Source organism: Balaenoptera musculus, chromosome 1 (assembly GCF_009873245.2).
Source record: "Balaenoptera musculus isolate JJ_BM4_2016_0621 chromosome 1, mBalMus1.pri.v3, whole genome shotgun sequence".
NCBI lineage: Eukaryota > Metazoa > Chordata > Mammalia > Artiodactyla > Balaenopteridae > Balaenoptera > Balaenoptera musculus.
The window spans coordinates 28,852,543-28,870,295 of NC_045785.1; the positions used below are offsets into that span (position 1 = coordinate 28,852,543).

The 17,753-nt window shown below is 38.8% G+C and overlaps 1 protein-coding gene across 2 annotated transcripts in view; it reads left to right on the forward strand.

The window, feature by feature from the left end:
• Positions 1–2,356: 2,356 nt before the first annotated feature.
• Positions 2,357–17,753, forward strand: part of AGO3 (argonaute RISC catalytic component 3) — a 119,184-nt gene continuing 103,787 nt past the window's right edge. For both annotated transcript variants that reach the window (XM_036869187.1, XM_036869194.1), the window contains exon 1: positions 2,357–2,722. In XM_036869187.1, the coding sequence (XP_036725082.1) occupies positions 2,704–2,722 (19 nt within the window). In that variant the 5' untranslated portion in view covers positions 2,357–2,703. The remainder of the gene's footprint in view (positions 2,723–17,753) is intronic.

The following is a 17,753-nucleotide window of genomic DNA, read 5'->3' on the forward strand; positions in this document are numbered from 1 at the left end:
TAGCTTACTTTCTGCTGTGTAAAAATTGCTTGTCTCGGAGAAGAGATTTCAAAGTGTCAGGTCGGGTAACTGCAGCCCATGCAAGAGGAAAGGGTTCTATCCAGTTGCTTTCCTCATCCAGTGATGTTTGTCTAGCACAGGAAGCTTGGAATGCAACTTTCAGAGGGCACTGATTTCTTTGCCCCCAAGATTTCTGTACTATTTTACAGTTCTACCTTCTGAGAGCAACCAGTACCACAAGGGATGAGGGCAGAGTTGCCATTCTTGAAGCCCACTTATTTATTGGTCCATCCACCTGCCCCACAAATATTTATGGGATGCTGCTATGTACGAGGCACAGGCACTGTTCTAGGCACTGGGGCTATGACAGTTAAGATACACAAAGACCCTGCACTATACCCTTAAGAGCAGACTCATTTGGGAATGAGGTTATCCAAAACTAGGATGTGCATGTTGTCAGGGGAGAGCCTCATACAACTTGGCTTTTGGCAGAATCATTCAAACTTTTTTGCCTTCCTACTTCCTGATATTACAATTCATGAGCCTTTCATAATGGGCTCACAGGTGGGGTCCGTGGATAGCAGAGGTAGATGGGAAGGCATCATTGACATTTATTAAATTGGGCTGAATTAGAAGGTCCCAGTCCTGTTAAATCCATGTCAACAAAGCCAAGAAGCTTGCAGTCATTTAGGGAACCAGTTGAGGGGGTTGAGGGTGAAAGACTTGCAAAAGAGTTGGTATTTACCTCTGTTAAGTGCTGCTAAGGACTTGGATTGTGTATAGTCAAAGATTGAAAATAACTTTTAAGATACAGTGTTTCATCTAGTGACATTTGATATTTTGAAATTGGGGAGGGCATTTTCAGTATAAGGGGTAAGGATGGGAAGGAAGGAGTGAGGCAGAATTGGAGGCAGATATGGGTTTGAATCCCATCCATTTATTAAGTGTTTACGGTAGGTGCATCTAATAAGTGCTTCAAAATGATAACAATAGTAAATGCCCTCACTAACATTTAGGGAGGATTTTCTCGGTGCTTTATGTACATTCCCTAACTTCACAACAACTGTGAGGAAACCGAAGCCCAGAGGTTCAAGTGACTGAACCAAAGTCCCACAGTGACTGGGGGGGAACTAAAGATTTTTTTTTTCCCTTTCCTCTTTGTCCCAAGCTTTAAAAAAATAATGTATTTTGATTGTTAAAAGTCTAAACATTACTGATACTTAGAGACATAGAGAAAAATCATGAATCATTCCTCAACCTGAATAAAATAGTATCACATTTCTTTCAGGCAACAAATACTAATGTGCTGGTCCTAATAACCTTATAAAGCTTACATTCTAGTGGAGGAGGGGGCACCCAATAAACTAGTGAACAAAAATTGCAGATTGGGAGAGGGGTTATTAAGGAGATACTGTCATAGTATACAGAGTACCTCACCATAGATCGGAGGTCCGGGAAAGGCATCTGAAATGTCTTAAGTTGAGGTATGACGAGCGGTTGAGGGGCGGAGGGGAAGGGGTGAGTGTGAAGAGGAAGGAGAGGGCTCCTGGCCAAGGGAACCAGAAGCAGAGAGGCTCCAGGTCTAATAGAAAAGCGCTTTCCCAGTTAGGGGAGGCCAACCAGTATAGCTGTCGCATAATGATGAGGAAGAGTCTCGCTTGAGGGGAAAGGCAGGGGTCCCGTTAACGCCTACAGCTGGCCCCGCGATGGAGTTTGGGTCCTCGTGTGACCAGGCGTTATTAAAGAGTTTTTAACATGGAAATTATTCGATCTGATGTTTGTGTCAAGTCCTGTTTCATAATCTTTCCCCAAGTTATATTGTACATTCCCCCCCCCCAAAAAAAATGGTCGTCAAAGCAACTCTACAGGCTTGATCAACTGTTGGTGGTCACTTGACCGCCTGCAGAGGAGGTGCGTGGGTCGGTCCCAACTGGGCGTGGTGGGAGGGCCTCGAGAAGAAGGGGGCCTCAGCCCAAGACAAGATCGGCCCGGGGCCTTCACAGCTGCAGGTCTTGGTCCTGCACCTCAGACCAGCCACGCTTCAGGAAGGCTCCTGTCCAGGTTAGCTATGCCGCCCTCCGCGACCTCGCCTCGGGCAAGCACTGTCCCGCACCAGGTGGCGGGAGGAGTCCAGCCCCTCGGGGTTGTCTCCAGCCGGCACGGCCCGGCGGAGGACCGCAGGAGGGCAGGCCCCGCCCAGCTCGCGGCCGCTGGCCGCACCCAATCGCGCTCGCCCCAGGCCCCGCCCAGGCTCGGCGCCCGGTCCGCGACACCTCCCCTGCGTCCTTCGTGCCGCGCCCGCACGGTTAGGGCGGAGAGGCGAGGCTTGGATGTCGGGCGAGAGCCCGGGCAGCGGAACTGACGCCATCAGGCTTCCGGGGGCGGCCCCCGGGGAGGTCGGCGGCGGCGCCGCAGTCGTGGAGGGGCACTGGGATCGTAGGCGGCCGCGGGCGACGCAAGTTCCGCACGGAGCCCGTCTCTTCTCGCCTCACGCTTCTTCCTCTCTCCTAGTTGCGCGCTGCCTCCCGACGGCCGCTCTTCCTGACGAGAGCTTTCGGAGTGCGGTTGCTGAGGAGAAGCCGTCACCACCCCGCCTCGGGGCCGAGTGAGGGTTCCTGTCGCGCCGCGTCGCCCCCTGCGCCGCCTCCTTGCCCTCAGTGGCGGGCGCCCTTCTCGCTGGAAGCACTCCCCCCAGCTCCATGAATGGAAATCGGCTCCGCAGGTGAGTGAGTCAGAGCTGCTGGTCCTTCCGTTGGGGGTAACCGCAGAGCATCGTTGCTCCCTGCGCCCTGGCCCAGGTGCGCGAGGTGAGCGCCGTCCCCCATCGGCCCCCCGCCCGGCCCTTCCTCCGCCTCCCCGCAGCCCCGCCGCAGTTCCCTGGAGCCACGGAGTAGGCGATGACACTGCGGGGAGGAGACGCTGCTCAAAGGATTGAAGTTTGGGGTTCCCTAGGCGATATTACTCTTTTTTCCCCGGAGTCTAGAAGGGTTTGCCATCTTTTTTGTTACTCCAGTTGAAGATACAACGGGGTGTGTGTTCTTTAATCCGGTAGTGTGTCCCGTAGAGGCACTGGGTGGCCAGCCTTCTCCCTTATGTCTCTCCCTTATGTAGTTGTGAAGATACATTAAGATAACAGATGAGAATTAAGTTTGAAACGTATTAGTATTAGTGCAACGTCAAATGCAAGATGGAATTTCTTCCATCCCCGAGTTCTCATCTATGTTTGTGGCAGCATGGTACATACAATAGTTCCTGAGGATCTTAGAAATGTCATATCAGCCTGGATCGCTGCTTATGTGAGGAGGTAGATCTTAAAATTGCTGACTATATATATATTTTTTCATTCTATATTCCCTAGAGAATCGGCTGTCATATTCTTGGAAATTTGGAATTTAAGAAAACTGCTTCTCTTCTTGGGAAAAAAATGACAGTCTTGAGAAAAAATTGCATCATGGGCAGTACTTATCTTAAAAAAAGAAAAAGCACTTTTTACGGTCTGTAATTAATTGAAGGACATAAAGTAGGTGTTACATAACGATTTGCTTTCCAAATGATCATATTTGGTATGTTAAATTTGGAAGTATGCTTCATCCAGCCAGTCACAGTTTTATAAATTAATTATGAAAATATTAAGCGGCGGGTGTCTTCTTACTAATAGTACCACAAGTCTCTGAAATTCACATCTCATTTTGCCAATTTGGGAGGCACCTGAATATGAGATAAGAAAAACTTATATGAAAGAAACCAGTGACATAATGATATTAAAGATTTTGTTGACTACGTTAAGGAGTATAATTGTCAAGTAGATGCAAAAAGCCCTTAGGAATTGTAGAGGTGAGCTGGGGAGAAGGGTTTATTACAAGTTTTATTATATGGAATTTTCTCTAATCAGTTTTTACCGTGTCTCCTTTGCATGCTCCTTTTTTTTTTTTTTTTTCACGTCTCCTTAAAAAGGGAAAGGTTTGTCTAGATTGTGAAGAGCTTTAGACTCTCGTTTGTTTATCATTGATTTATAGGTTTCCGAAACTGTCTTGCCTTTGTTTTCCAGTTTTCTAATACACTGTTTAGGGAATGTGATGATTTGGGAGCTACACGTGATTTTTACATAACTGTTCTGTTGTTGAGCCTGGAAAACAAACATGAAAGTTAAACACTTTACTACTTATCCTAAAATTTTAAAGATATTTCCAAAATTTTTTAAGGTTCTTTTCTTTTTTGGATTTTTCATGTGAAATTATTCCCAAATATATGGACAACATCTTAGAAAATACTTCTGAAGTCAAACTGCCTAGCCAAGGGGTCCAACTCGCCAAGTACGATTCAGTAAACGCTCCTAAGAATTCTTGAGCTATAGATAAGTTTTAGTTCTTTTTGCATGGGCCGTTGCTGAAATACATACCTATTTAACTGTCCTCACATCTGCGGAGGTATAGTTAGATTTGTCAGCCATATGCTTGGACATCGTGAAACACAAAGTTTATTCTTCAGTGCAGTTTATACATGATTGACTGTAATTTAATGATGAAGGTAAAGTATAATTTGGCTTAAGATTGTCATCATCAAAAACAAAATTTTCATTCTTCCTGAGATGTGTAATTGTTATGCTGCAAGTGAAATCGAAAGCATAGTTGGGAAAAATGTGCAACTAAGTCTAAAATCAAGAATTTGACAGATACATATTTTGGTTTAAAAAATTTTAGATGCATATTTTCTCTGATAGTCTATTGAGTCAGTGTTGGACGTTGGCTCTCCAGTTTTGTTCTAAGTTTTTCTTTTGTGTGGAGATTCTCAGGAATCATCTTACGGCAAAATATTTTAAATTCTAATTGTTAGGTGGATACATAGAAAACTTAAATTTATTTACTTTAGAGGACTAGAGATACAAATTCTATATAATTGTTTCTTGGCAAATCGTTCTTCACTAAAAGTTAATATTTGTCTATTCTTCCCTTTTGCAGGTAATATTTTAAGTGATTTTTTAAGGATGTCCTGTACAATGTAGTGATTTAGTACTGTGTGAACACTGATTTAACCGAAAAGCTGGCAGGCACAATTGGTTTTTAAATAATAATAATCAATAGTTTAGCATCTGTGCCTATGACTCCTTAGTTAGGGGAACTTCTGATGAAACCCTATTTTTTTATGCTTTAATTACAGCTGGACTAAGAGTATATATGTTATATTTTCATTCCAAATAAAGTGGGAATAAAAGAAGCAGAAATGTTCATTAAGATATCAGTTCTCCTGAGTAGCTATTTTTTAGGACTGTACTATTCTAGTCTGTATTTTTAGGTAAAGTCAGACTACTGTTAAGGGCAGAAGGAATTGTACTTACCTACCAATGGAAGAAAAACATTTTCTATTATCTTAAATTAAAAATAATGCAAAGTGATTTGACATGTTTGGTAGATGTCTTATACAGTCTTGCAAAAGTGAATAGACTATGTTTCTTAGTTATATTCTTGAATTCCTGTTTGAATGTAGTTGTTTTAGGACTCTGTGTTTCTTTAATAATAAAAATCAAGAAAAGTCATTTGAGAACAAGTTCCAAAGGATGTGTGGAAGCTAAATTTGAATGAGGTGGATAAAAGTTGTGGATTCAAAGTACTAAAATATGTAATGCCATTAGGTTTTCAGTTTAGTATGTCTTTAATCCCTTGGGAAATGTTTTTATATAGATTTTCTCACTTGTAGATTTTTGTCTTGAAGAAGATAAAATGCTGTTCTGCCTAGAGGGCATGAATTGTAAACATGGAAAAGGTTTTTCTACTTTGTTGTCGCTTAACTTTTAGCTAGTGCTGCTCTGGAGTGGCCATTATAACTTTTTTTCTAGTATTTACTGCTCTTGACTGGCATTGGGACTTATAAAAATGTGCAAGATTATTTTGATTTTTGTTTTAGAATTTAATTTCTCTGACAGTGATGGAAAGCCCTGAGGGAAAACTGTAAAGGAGGCAAGAAACAACTTTTTTCTTCTAAACAAAGACTTGAAAGTAAAGCGGGAAAAAGAACATCTATGAAACCCTTAAACGTAATTCGATTAACATGATGAAGACTTTAAAAAATTATCCTTGATTTCATCACCCTGATATAACCACTCTTTAAAGTTTTAAACCAATTTCCAAGCTAATAAATGTATTAATTAAAAAAAATTTTTTTAATTAAGTAATTTAGGAAAGTGGTTAAAATGAATGAAACAGTTTCTAAGTGCTACCTTAGCTCTTTCAGAGAATTTTATGTAATAGGTTGATAATTTAGAATTAATTTATATTCTCCAGTGGGAACATTGCATTTGTTTGGTTCTGTAGGCCTGGTCTGAAAGTATGCAAAGAGGCCAGAGGCCCTGTAAAGGGGACATTTCCAGGAAAAGTTCTATGTTGTATATGGAAAAACCCTGGCTCGGGATAGAATTCTTGCCGAATTGTCATAAACTGTTAGATTCTAATTGAATACTACATTGCTTTATATCACAACCAACTTTTTTCACACTGGTTTCCATAGTCTTAAAATAATTGAGGGTCTAAGTGAAAGATGAATTAAATATTATATTTCGTTAATCTAAAAAATTTTTTTCCTCTTATAGTACTTAAAACTAGTATCTTAAGTAATTTATGTGTGGTTTTGTTTTGTTTTGTTTTAATGGATGGGAGGAAAAGGCAAGTGATCTGTTTTCAGGAAGGTAAAGCTAAAAAGATAATTTATTTAAGAATAGTATTCTTTCCAAACCTGTTTAGTCTCGGTTTGTTGTGATGAACAGCATTCACCAGACATTCCTGCTTCTAATTCAGTTGTCTAGGATACTCAATAGACCCTCATTCTTGGCTCATTAACAAAACAGATGTGAGAAAGAATATTGTGTGGTTTTTCAACCATAGTGGTTATGCTGTTAGGATACATGAACAGCCCTTCTGTATCTGGAGTTTCTATAGTTTTCTGCCATTATCTGTGTTTTTAATATTAATGATCTTCTTTGGCTACCCATTGCTTTAAAAAAAAAAAAGACTACTGAGATTTAGCAAAATCTTGTTACACACTGATGCTTCCTCTTATATCTTAAATGTGGGCTCTCTGTGGTTTGGTTGCAATAAAAAATTATGTACATTAGTCTGGAATGTTAGTTTAATGAAATAATCTGGAAGAATTCTTTGTTTTAAATCAGCCAGTTATTCCTCCGTTGTTTCTAAATTATCAGGTTCTTGAGAAATCAGAAGATATCTGTAGGATATAGTCATGGGATATTTTTATATTCTTCATTTTTGCAAGAAAGTGTTCTCGGTTGTAGGCTTACATAATACAATTTTTGAGTCATTACCAATATTTGATATTTTAACTGATTTCTAAATCTAACAACAGAAGTTCATTAATATATCTCTGAATTTTAAAAAAGGTTGAAGAATAGATTGCAAAATAGGCTTATATCTTAGCAGTGAAGTCATTTTTTTTGTTTGTTTGAAGAAACTTATAGCTTCTAAATTAGGACTTGCTCTCTATCTGTATATTTAACATAAAAGTGGCATTCTCTAAAATTACTCAAAATTTTTCTAAATTTTTGCTTGGGTGATCAAAGTTTTTCAAAAGCTACCCAAACTTTAATTATAAAATAAATCTCAAGGCATTTCCATAGTGCGTGGGCTACTTGTTTTCCAGGGGGAAAAATGGCTTTGAAATAATGGTTCCCCATTGTGCATCTGAGAAATTTAACCCCCAACAGTCTGAATGTTCTAGAGTGATTATTTAGCTACAGTAAATATAATAAATGTAATCTGATATAAGTGCATTGTGTTTGTACAGGTTCATTGAATGAATAGGTAGACTTAGTAGATAAGAAGTTACTGAAATCTCATGCTGATGTTTACTAGTTAGCCTTGTGGACTTAACTAGTAAACAGAGGCATTTAATTATGTCAAATTTTGAGGTCAACACAGTATATTTATTTTTTCAAAACAAAAATAAAAATTTTTTCCTGGTTGTAAAAATGCATGTTTATTATTTTTAAAAAAGCGGGGCTTTCCTGGTGGCGCAGTGGTTGAGAGTCTGCCTGCCAATGCAGGGGACACGGGTTCGAGCCCTGGTCTGGGAAGATCCCACATGCCACGGAGCAGTTGGGCCCGTGAGCCATAATTACTGAGCCTGCGCGTCTGGAGCCTGTGCTCCGCAACAAGAGAGGCCGCGATAAGTGAGAGGCCCGTGCACCGCGATGAAGAGTGGCCCCCGCTTGCCACAACTAGAGAAAGCCCTTGCACAGAAACAAAGACCCAACACAGCCATAAATAAATAAATAAAAAAAAAAAAAATCACACACACACACACAAAAAAAAGCGAACAGTATAGGAAAGTCTAAAACAGAAATGACAATAATATGATCCCATTCTCCAGATAAAACCATTGCTAATTTTTTCTTGTATATCTTCTCAAACGTCCATCCATCTGTCATCATATTGTTTTTAGCCTGCTTTTTCTACTCAGTATTGTATCATGGATAGCTTTCCTTATCATTACTTATATCTATATAGCAATATAGCAATATAATAATTTTTACTGAGTACATAGCATTTAATTTTTTTTTTTTTTTTTTTTGGCTGCACTGCGTGGCTTGTGGAATCTTAGTTCCCAGAGCAGGGATTGAACCCAGGCCCTTGGCAGTGAAAGCACGAAGTTCTAACCACTGGACTGCCAGGGAATTCCCGCATTTAATTTTATATTATTAATTAGTGTCATTGATGGTGGATTAGATTTTTTTCCAGTTTTTTATAAAATTATAACTAAAACTTAGGTAATTATCCTAATATATACATCTTTGTATAGTGATCCAGTGATTGCTTTAGGATAAATTCCTAGAAGTAGAATGGTTGAAATGAGGTATCCCATGAATACCAAAGCAAAAGTTCCCAGTGAAAATCCATAATTTGGTAATAGGCTATAGTAATGCTATAGTTGATTCTTATTTATTCATTGCTTATTTTCATCAGTCACATTTACTATAGACTGTAATTTAGCTTTGGACTCACTAGTACATGTTAGATTGTTAGGTCAGTGAACAACACACACATATGCTTTGAAAATGTATGGTTTTTTGTTTGAAGTTTAACATGGTTAGTTGTTATTAGCCAGTACTTGCTATAGCTACTAAAAGAAGAGTTTGAGGTAGAAATTCCAGATAGTGCTTTTTATTTCTGTGTAATTATATTTTCAACTCTAGTGAGCAATATATGTATTTGTTAAATAACTAAAATATGCCTCTCTGGAAGTATAATTTGTTGTATTGACAGAATTATTTCTTCCAATAATTTACATTAAAATATTTTATATACTTAAATTTGATGATTTTATAGTCAATTACAGTAGAGTTCTGTTACATTGCTTATTCATGAAACAGAATTTTGGTTTTTACCAGTTTGTATAAAAAGCATCAGGGAAAATAACAATAATGGAGAAAAAAATCGTCAGTGTAATATAGTGTAGAAAGCATGGGTTTTGGAAACAAATCCTGGCTCTCAAATTAACATGGTAATGATGTGTCATTGTAGGTTCATTGATTGTAACAAATGTACCACTCTGGTGTGGGGATGTTGATAGTCGGGGAGGCTGTGCCTATGTGGGGGCAGGAGGCATATGGGCAATCTCTACCTTCTGCTCAGTTTTGCTGTGAACCCACAACTGCTCTAAAAAATAAAGTCTATTAAAAAAAATTAATTGTGACTTTGGGCAGTGCTTTTAATCTTCCTGAATCATAGTTTCCTTATCTGTATAATGGTATAGTAAAGAGATTCAGTATGCAAAGGAAATGACAATTCCTCTGTTCCTAATTTTTAAGACATTTTATTATAGAAAATTGAGGATGTATATGCAGAACTGTATAATAAACTCCCATGTACCCATCGCCCATGTCCAGTCATGTCCGTTCTACTTTCCCCTCCCCTGTATTTTCTGAAGCATATTCTAGACATAATAATATTTTATTTATAAATATCTACTAAGTACATCTGTAAGAGATATGGGGGACTTCCCTGGTGGTCCAGTGGTTAAGACTCCATGCCTTCACTGCAGGGGGAGCAGGTTCAGTCCCTGGTTGGGGAACCTTGCAAGGTGAAGCCAAAAAAAAAAAAAAAGAGAGAGTTATGGACTCTTTAAATAAGCCACAGTACCATTATCACAGCATAAAATAATAGTATAACCCTTTATATCAAATATTAAGTCAGTATTCAAATTTCAACTTGTCTCAGATATTATTCTTTTTTTTTTTTTTAAACAATTTGCCTTTTTAAAATTTATTTCATTTTTGAGTCAGGATCCAGATAAGTTTCCCACATTGTGAATGATTGATATGTCTTTTAAGTGCCTCTTAATTTGTAAGTTTTCTATCCTCTTTCCCCCTACAATTTATGGATTGTTTGTCCTTTTAGACTTTCTCACAGTCTGGATTTTGCTGGTTCCATCTTCATGGTGTAATTTAACGTGTTTCTCTAAATTTACTGTAAACTGCTAGGACCAAAAAGCTTGATCAGATTCAAGGCATGTGGGATCTTAGTTCCCCATCCAACCAGGGATCGAACCCCCATCCCGTGCAGTGGAAGGGGCCACCAGGGAAGTCCCCTCAGGGTATTCTTTTTGAACTTAACTGCAGTCAGGTTTTTGTCCCTAGAACTTCACTGAAATTGCTTTTATCAAAGTCAACAAAGAATTTGTTAAACCCAGTAGTCAGTTCCCAAGTCTTAATTTTATTTGTCTCTTCAACTTCATTTGATTACTTTGCTTCCTTCTGGACATTCCTTTTCCACTTGGCTTCCTGGCTACCACATTCTCCAGGTCCTCCTCCAACCTTATTGGCTATCACTTTTCTGCTTCCTTTGCTGTTTCATCTTCATCTCCCCAATCTCTAAACATTGGGAGTTTCCCAGAGCTTATTAGTAGTATTCTGTATCCTGCCACAGTCTGGGTGATCTCCTCTGGTCCAGTGGTTTCAAATATCACTAATATGCCAAGGGCACTCATATCTACATCTCCAGCCTGGACCTCTCCCTTGAACTCCACACCCATCTAACTGCCTACTAGATGCCTACTTATACAGAAACCTTAACGTTAACATGTCCTAAGAATCCTCTTGATTTCTTCTCAAAGCTTTCTATTATTCCTGAGTCTTTCCTGTCTCAGTAAGTGCATTTCCAATTCTTTTAGTTGCTTAGACCGAAAAGCTTTGAGAGCTCTTTTCTCTCATACCCCACACCTAATCCATTAGCAGTTCCCATTAGGTCTACCGTCTAAATATTTTCCACATTGACCTCATTCCCATAGCTGCTACCACCCCTGCCCTAGCCAACATTATCTTTTGCCTGGAAAGTTGACTAGCCTACTAACTGGTCTCCCTGCTTGTACTTTTACATATAATCTTTCATACAGCAGCTAGAGTGATTGTTTTAAAAAAGTTTAAGTCAGATCATAATGCTTCTTGATTCAGAACCCTTTGTTGGTTTCTCATGTCTCAGAATAAAATCCAAAGACCTCATCATGGCTTGCAAATCCTATAAGATCTGATATCCCAGTATCTTTCTGACCTCATCTCCTACCGTTCTCTCTGCTCCAGGCACAGTGGTCTCCTTGCTGTTCATCAAACACCAAGCAAACTTCTGCTTTTTCCTTTATACTTGATTTTTCCTTGCCTGGAATGCTCTTTCAGCTGTCTACATGACTTTTTCTTTCACTTCTGTTTTCTGCCTACTTGTCACCTTTTCAAAGAGGTCTTCTTTGACAAACCTATCTAATATGGCTAACTACCTCCCCCCCCCACACACACACATTTTCTATCCCTGTAACCTATCTTATTATTTTTTTTTAATAAATTTATTTATTTTTATTTTTGGCTGCGTTGGGTCTTTGTTGCTGTGCGCGGGCTAAGCGGCGAGCGGGGGCTACTCTTCATTGCGGTGCCCGTGCTTCTCATTGGGTGGCTTCTCTTGTTGCAGAGCATGGGCTCTAGGTGCGCGGGCTTCAGTAGTTATGGCACGCGGGCTCAGTAGTTGTGGCTCGTGGGCTCTAGAGCGCAGGCTCAGTAGTTGTGGCGCACAGGCTTAGTTGCTCTGCGGCATGTGGGAATCTTCCCAGAGCAGGGCTCGAACCCGTGTCCCCTGCATTGGCAGGCGGATTCTTAACCACTGTGCCACCAGGGAAGCCCTAACCTATCTTATTGTTTTATAGCAGTTATTACTACCTAATCGGCAAAAAAGAAATACAATGTAATCTGCCCCACACCCCTATAAAACCTTCATGAGGACCAGGTCCTTATTGTTATTATTAAAATTATTATTCACTTGAACAATGTTTGGCACTTAGGATACAGTAAATATTTGTTGAACACATTTACGAGTCAATGAATGGATGACTTAATGAATGATAGACTTTCAGCACATGTTAGTTTGTAGTGGTATAGTGTACTGATTAAAAGCCCAGGCTCTGAAATCAGACTGCCTATTTGCAAATCCTAGCTTTGCCACTTTCTGTGAACATGTTTTTTAATATCCTTGTGCTTCAGTTTCCTCAGTATAATATAGTACCTGCCTCAAAAGTTATGTTGTAAGAAATCACCAAATGTATATCAGATATATAATACTCAATACATGTTAGCTGTTGTTGTTGTAATTTTGGGATATCCCCAAGTATATTGTGAACTACTTAAGCAAAGTAACTGACTTATTAATTAATGCATGTATCTATAAAACCTCGAACATAATAATGGTTCAATAAATAGAATAGATAAATGACTTTTTATGTTTTTGATTTTTAAAAACTTGTCTATGGGGGCAGTGAATTTCAGAAGAGAATGGGGGTTATAGAAAAATAAAACATTATTATTAAGCCAATCTTGATAGTCATCACATGTAAATAAAACAGCAGAAAGTTATTTTTTTGAATACATAAAAGGTTTTTAAAAATTGTAATGCCTAATGCTAGAGAGGGCATAGGAGAGAAATCTGGTGATAGTAATGCATTCATATGCCAGTTTGGTAGTAAATACCAAGAGTCAGAAACATGTTTCTGTTCCTATCCTTTGACGGGGTAGGTCTATTTTTGAAATTTATCTGAAGGAAAAAATTCTATATGCCACTTTCCCTCTCTAGCTCCCCCAAGTAAAACAGTAGGTGCTTGATGCAGAGAAATTCACTTAGCATAGTTGTGTGAAATGTTGTAGCTGTTTATTTGTATTAATATTTATTGAAGAGCTACTACTTTTTTTAATGGCTTTTGTGCCAGGCACATCTAGAATGTATAGGTCATTTTATCTCATTTTTAAAATAAGGTAACTGAATGTACCTCAACATAAGAAAGGCCATATATGACAAAGCCCACAGATAGTATCATACTCAGTGGTGAAAAGCTGAAAGCTTTTCCTCTGAGATCAGGAGCAAGACAAGAAGCCTCCTCTCAACATTTTTATTCAAATAGTGCTGGAAGTCCTAGCCAGAACAGTTAGGCAAGAAAAAGAAAGAAAAAGCATCTGAATTGGAATGGAAGGAGTAAAATTGTCTCTATTTGCAGATGACATGCTATTATATATAGAAAACCCTAAAGACTGCATGAAAAACTGTTAGAAGTAATAAATGAATTTAGTAGAGTTGCGGGATACAAAATCAATATACAAAATCTATTGCATTTCGGGACTTCCCTGGTGGTCCAGTGGTTAAGAATCCGCCTTTCAGTGCAGGGGACGCAGGTTTGATCCCTGGTCGGGGAACTAAGATCCCACATACCGAGGGGCACCTGAGCCTGCGCACCACAACTACTGAGTCCGTGCGCTCTAGCGCCCACGCGCCACAACTAGAGAGCCCGCGTGCTGCAACTACTGAGTCCACATGCTCTGGAGCCTGCATGCCACAACTAGAGAAGCCCACGCAACATAACAAAAGATCCCACATGCCTCAACGAAGATCCCACGTGCTGCAACTAAGACCTGATGCAGCCAAATAAATAAATAAATAAATAAATTTATAACAAAAAAGCCAAAATCTACTGCATTTCTATACACTAAAAACTAAATATCAAAAAGATAAATGTTTTAAAAGTCCCATTTACGGTAGCATCAAAAACAATAAAATGCTTATGAATAAATTTAACCAAGAAAGTCAAAGATCTACACATTGAAAACTATAAGACATTGATGAAAGAAATCAAAGAAGACACACTATATGGAAAGATATCCTGTGCTCATGGATTGGAAGAATTAATATTGTTTAAATGTCCACACTACCCAAAGTGATCTACAGATTCAGTGCAGTCCCTATCAAAATTGCAATGGCAAAAAAAAAAGAAAAAAATTGCAATGGCATTTTCTACAGAAATAGAAAAAACAATCCTAAAATTTATGTAGAACCACAAAAGACCCCCTATAGCTAAAGCAGTCTTGAGAAAGATGAACAAAGAAAACTTCCTGATTTCAAACTATATTATAAAGTTATATCAAAACAGTGTGGTATTGGCATAAAAATAGGCACATAGATCAATGTGAGCCCAGAAATAAACCCATGCATGTATGGTCAGTTAGTTTTTGACAAAGGAGCAAAGACTATACAGTGGGGAAAGGATAGTCTCTTCAATAAATGGTGTTGGGCAAACTGGATAGCCATATGCAAAAGAATGAAACTAGACCCCAACTTATGCCATATATAAAAATTAAAATGGATCAAAGACTTTAACAGAAGACCTGAAACCATAAAACTCCTAGAAGAAAACATAGCACGTGAGCTCCTTGACATTGGTCTTGGCAATGATTTTTTAAATTTAATACCAAAAGCAAAGGCAACAAAAGCAAAAATAAACAGGTGAGACTGCATCAAACTAAAAAGCTTCTGCTCAGCAAAGGAAACCATTGACAAAATTAAAAGGAAACTTATAGAATGGGAGAAAATATTTGCAAACCACATACCTGATAAAGGGTTGCTATCCAAAATATACAAGAAACTCTTACAACTCAGTAGCAAAAAAACCAACTCAATTAAAAAATGGGCAAAGGGCGGAGCAGCTAAGCCTGTGCGCCACAACTACTGAGCCTGCACTCTAGAGCCCGCGAACCACAACTACTGAGCCCACGTGCCACAACTACTAAAGCCCACGCGCCTAGAGCCTGAGCTCTGCAACAAGAGAAGCCACTGCAATGAGAAGCCCGCTCACCACAACGAAGAGTAGCCCCCGCTCGCCGCAAGTAGAGAAAGCCCGCACAGCAACGAAGACCCAACAACGAAGACCCAATGCAGCCATAAATAAATAGATAGATAGATAGATAAATTTATTAAAAATATAAAATGGGCAAAGGACCTGAATAGACATTTTTCCAAAGAAGACATACAAATGGCCAACTGGTACATAAAAGGTGCTCAACATCACCAGTCATCATGGAAATGCACATCAAAACCACAGTGAGATATAACCTCATACCTGTTAGGATGACTTTTATCAAAAAGACAAAATGATAAATGCTGTTGTGAGTGTGGAGAAAAGAGAAGCCTTATACACTGTTGGTGGGAACATAAAGTGGTACAGCCACGATGGAAAACTGTATGGAGGTTCCTCAAGAAACTAAAAATAGAGCTACCATATGTTCCTTTACCAGGGGGGAAGGGTGGAGGGGAGAGATAGATTGGGAGTTTGGGATTGACATGTACACACTGCTGTGTTTAAAATAGATAACCAACAGGACCTACTGTATAGCACAGGGACCTCTGTGCAATATTCTGTAATAACCTAGATGGGGAAAGAATTTGAAAAAAATAGACATGTATATGTATAACTGAATCACTTTACTGTTCACGTGAAGCTAACACAACATTGTTAATCAACTATACTCCAATATTAAAAAAAAAAAAAAAGAATAGGGCTACCATATATTCCAGCAATCCCACTTCTGGGTATATATCTGAAGGAAACGAAACCATTATCTTGAAGAGATATCTGTACTCTAACGTTCATTGCAGCATTCACAATAGCCAAGGTATGGAGACTATCTTAAGTATCCATCAGCGGATGAATGAATTAAGAAAATGTGATATGTGTATACACACACACACACACACACATATACACATAGTGAATATTACTCAACCTTAAAAAAAGAAGGGAATCCTGTTATTTCTGACAACATGGATGAGCCTGGAGGACACTATGCTAAGTATAATAAGACAAAGACAAATACTACATGGTATCACTTACATGTGGAATCTAAAAAAAAAAAGTCAAACTCAGAAGCAGTAGAAAAATGGTTGCCAGGGAGTGGGGGAAATAGGGAAAGGTTGGTACAAGGGTACAAACTTTGAACTATAAGATAAACAGGGTCTGAGGATCTAATGTATAATATAGTGACTATAGTTGATAATACTCTGTTGTATAATTGAAATTTGCTGAGAGAGTAGAACTTAAATGTTCTAAGTCCCCCCTCATCCCCCCAAAAAGGTGAATATGTGGAGTAATGAATGAGTTAATTAACTTGATGGGGAGAATCTTTTCACAGTGCACAGGTATGTCAAATCATTGTGTTGTGCAGTCTAAATATCATTAAAAAAAATACACTACCAAATGTAAAATAGATAGCTAGTGGGAAGCAGCCGCATAGCACAGGGAGATCAGCTTGGTGCTTTGTGACCAGCTAGAGGGGTGGGATAGGGAGGGTGGGAGGGAGACGCAAGAGGGAGGAGATATGGGGATACATGTGTACGTATAGCTGATTCACTTTGTTATAAAGCAGAAACTAACACACCATTGTAAAGCAGTTATACTCCAATAAAGATGTTAAAAAAAAAAAAGATCCCGCATATAAATGAAAATAATAATAATAATAGGCAACTGAGTCTTAGAGGCTGTGACTTTCCCCTGGTCATTAGATCTGGAATTTGAACTCAGGTTTGAGACCATACTTCAGTTGAAGTAATTAACATAATTACTCTTTTTATCAGTTAAGAGTTTTAGTTGCAAATAACAGAAATCCAACTGAAACTAATTTAAGCAAAAGGGGTTTATTGGCTCATGGAATCCAAGGCAGGTTGAATAGGAAGAACAGGTTTGCAGCTGAGCTTGCATCTGGAGCAGGTGGAACTAGTAACTCATGGTATCAGACTACTCCATCTCTTATTTTGATTTCTCTCTATTTGTAGCTCTCTACATGTAGCTTCCATTTCCTCTCACTGTTGATGGGCTTTTTCTACACATCAGAACACCTGATCTCTAACAGCTATTATATCTCACAGCTTTAGTCCCTGAAGAGGAAATACCTGATTGTTGTTTAGGTCCCAAGTTAAAACAAAAAAAAAAGTCCCAGGGAAAAGGCTCATTACTTTCTCTTGGTTCCGGTGTCCATCCCTAGACCAGTCAGTTGTGGTGTCAGATTCACGTAAGAACATATCAATTGCTGGTATTCATATAGTACTTGAGAGAGTGTATAGTTTTCAAGAGAATAGCCAGTAGGTGGAGGAAAAGGGTGGGGTTGTGTTTAGCATACCATCCTGTGAATATCCACTACAACTGCTTATGTTTCACTATTTATAATAGTGAAACATTGGAAGCAAGCTAAATATTCTTCAGTGGAACCTGGTCAGTTTTAGTTCATCAACTTAATGTATTATTACATAACCATTAAAATTATGATTATGAAGACCTTAGTAATACAGATATGCTTATGATGCTATGTTAAGTGGGAACAGAATATAACATTTTATATATATACAGTGTGTTTACTACTATGAAACTTGAAAATGTAGTGGAAGGGATTCAGATTA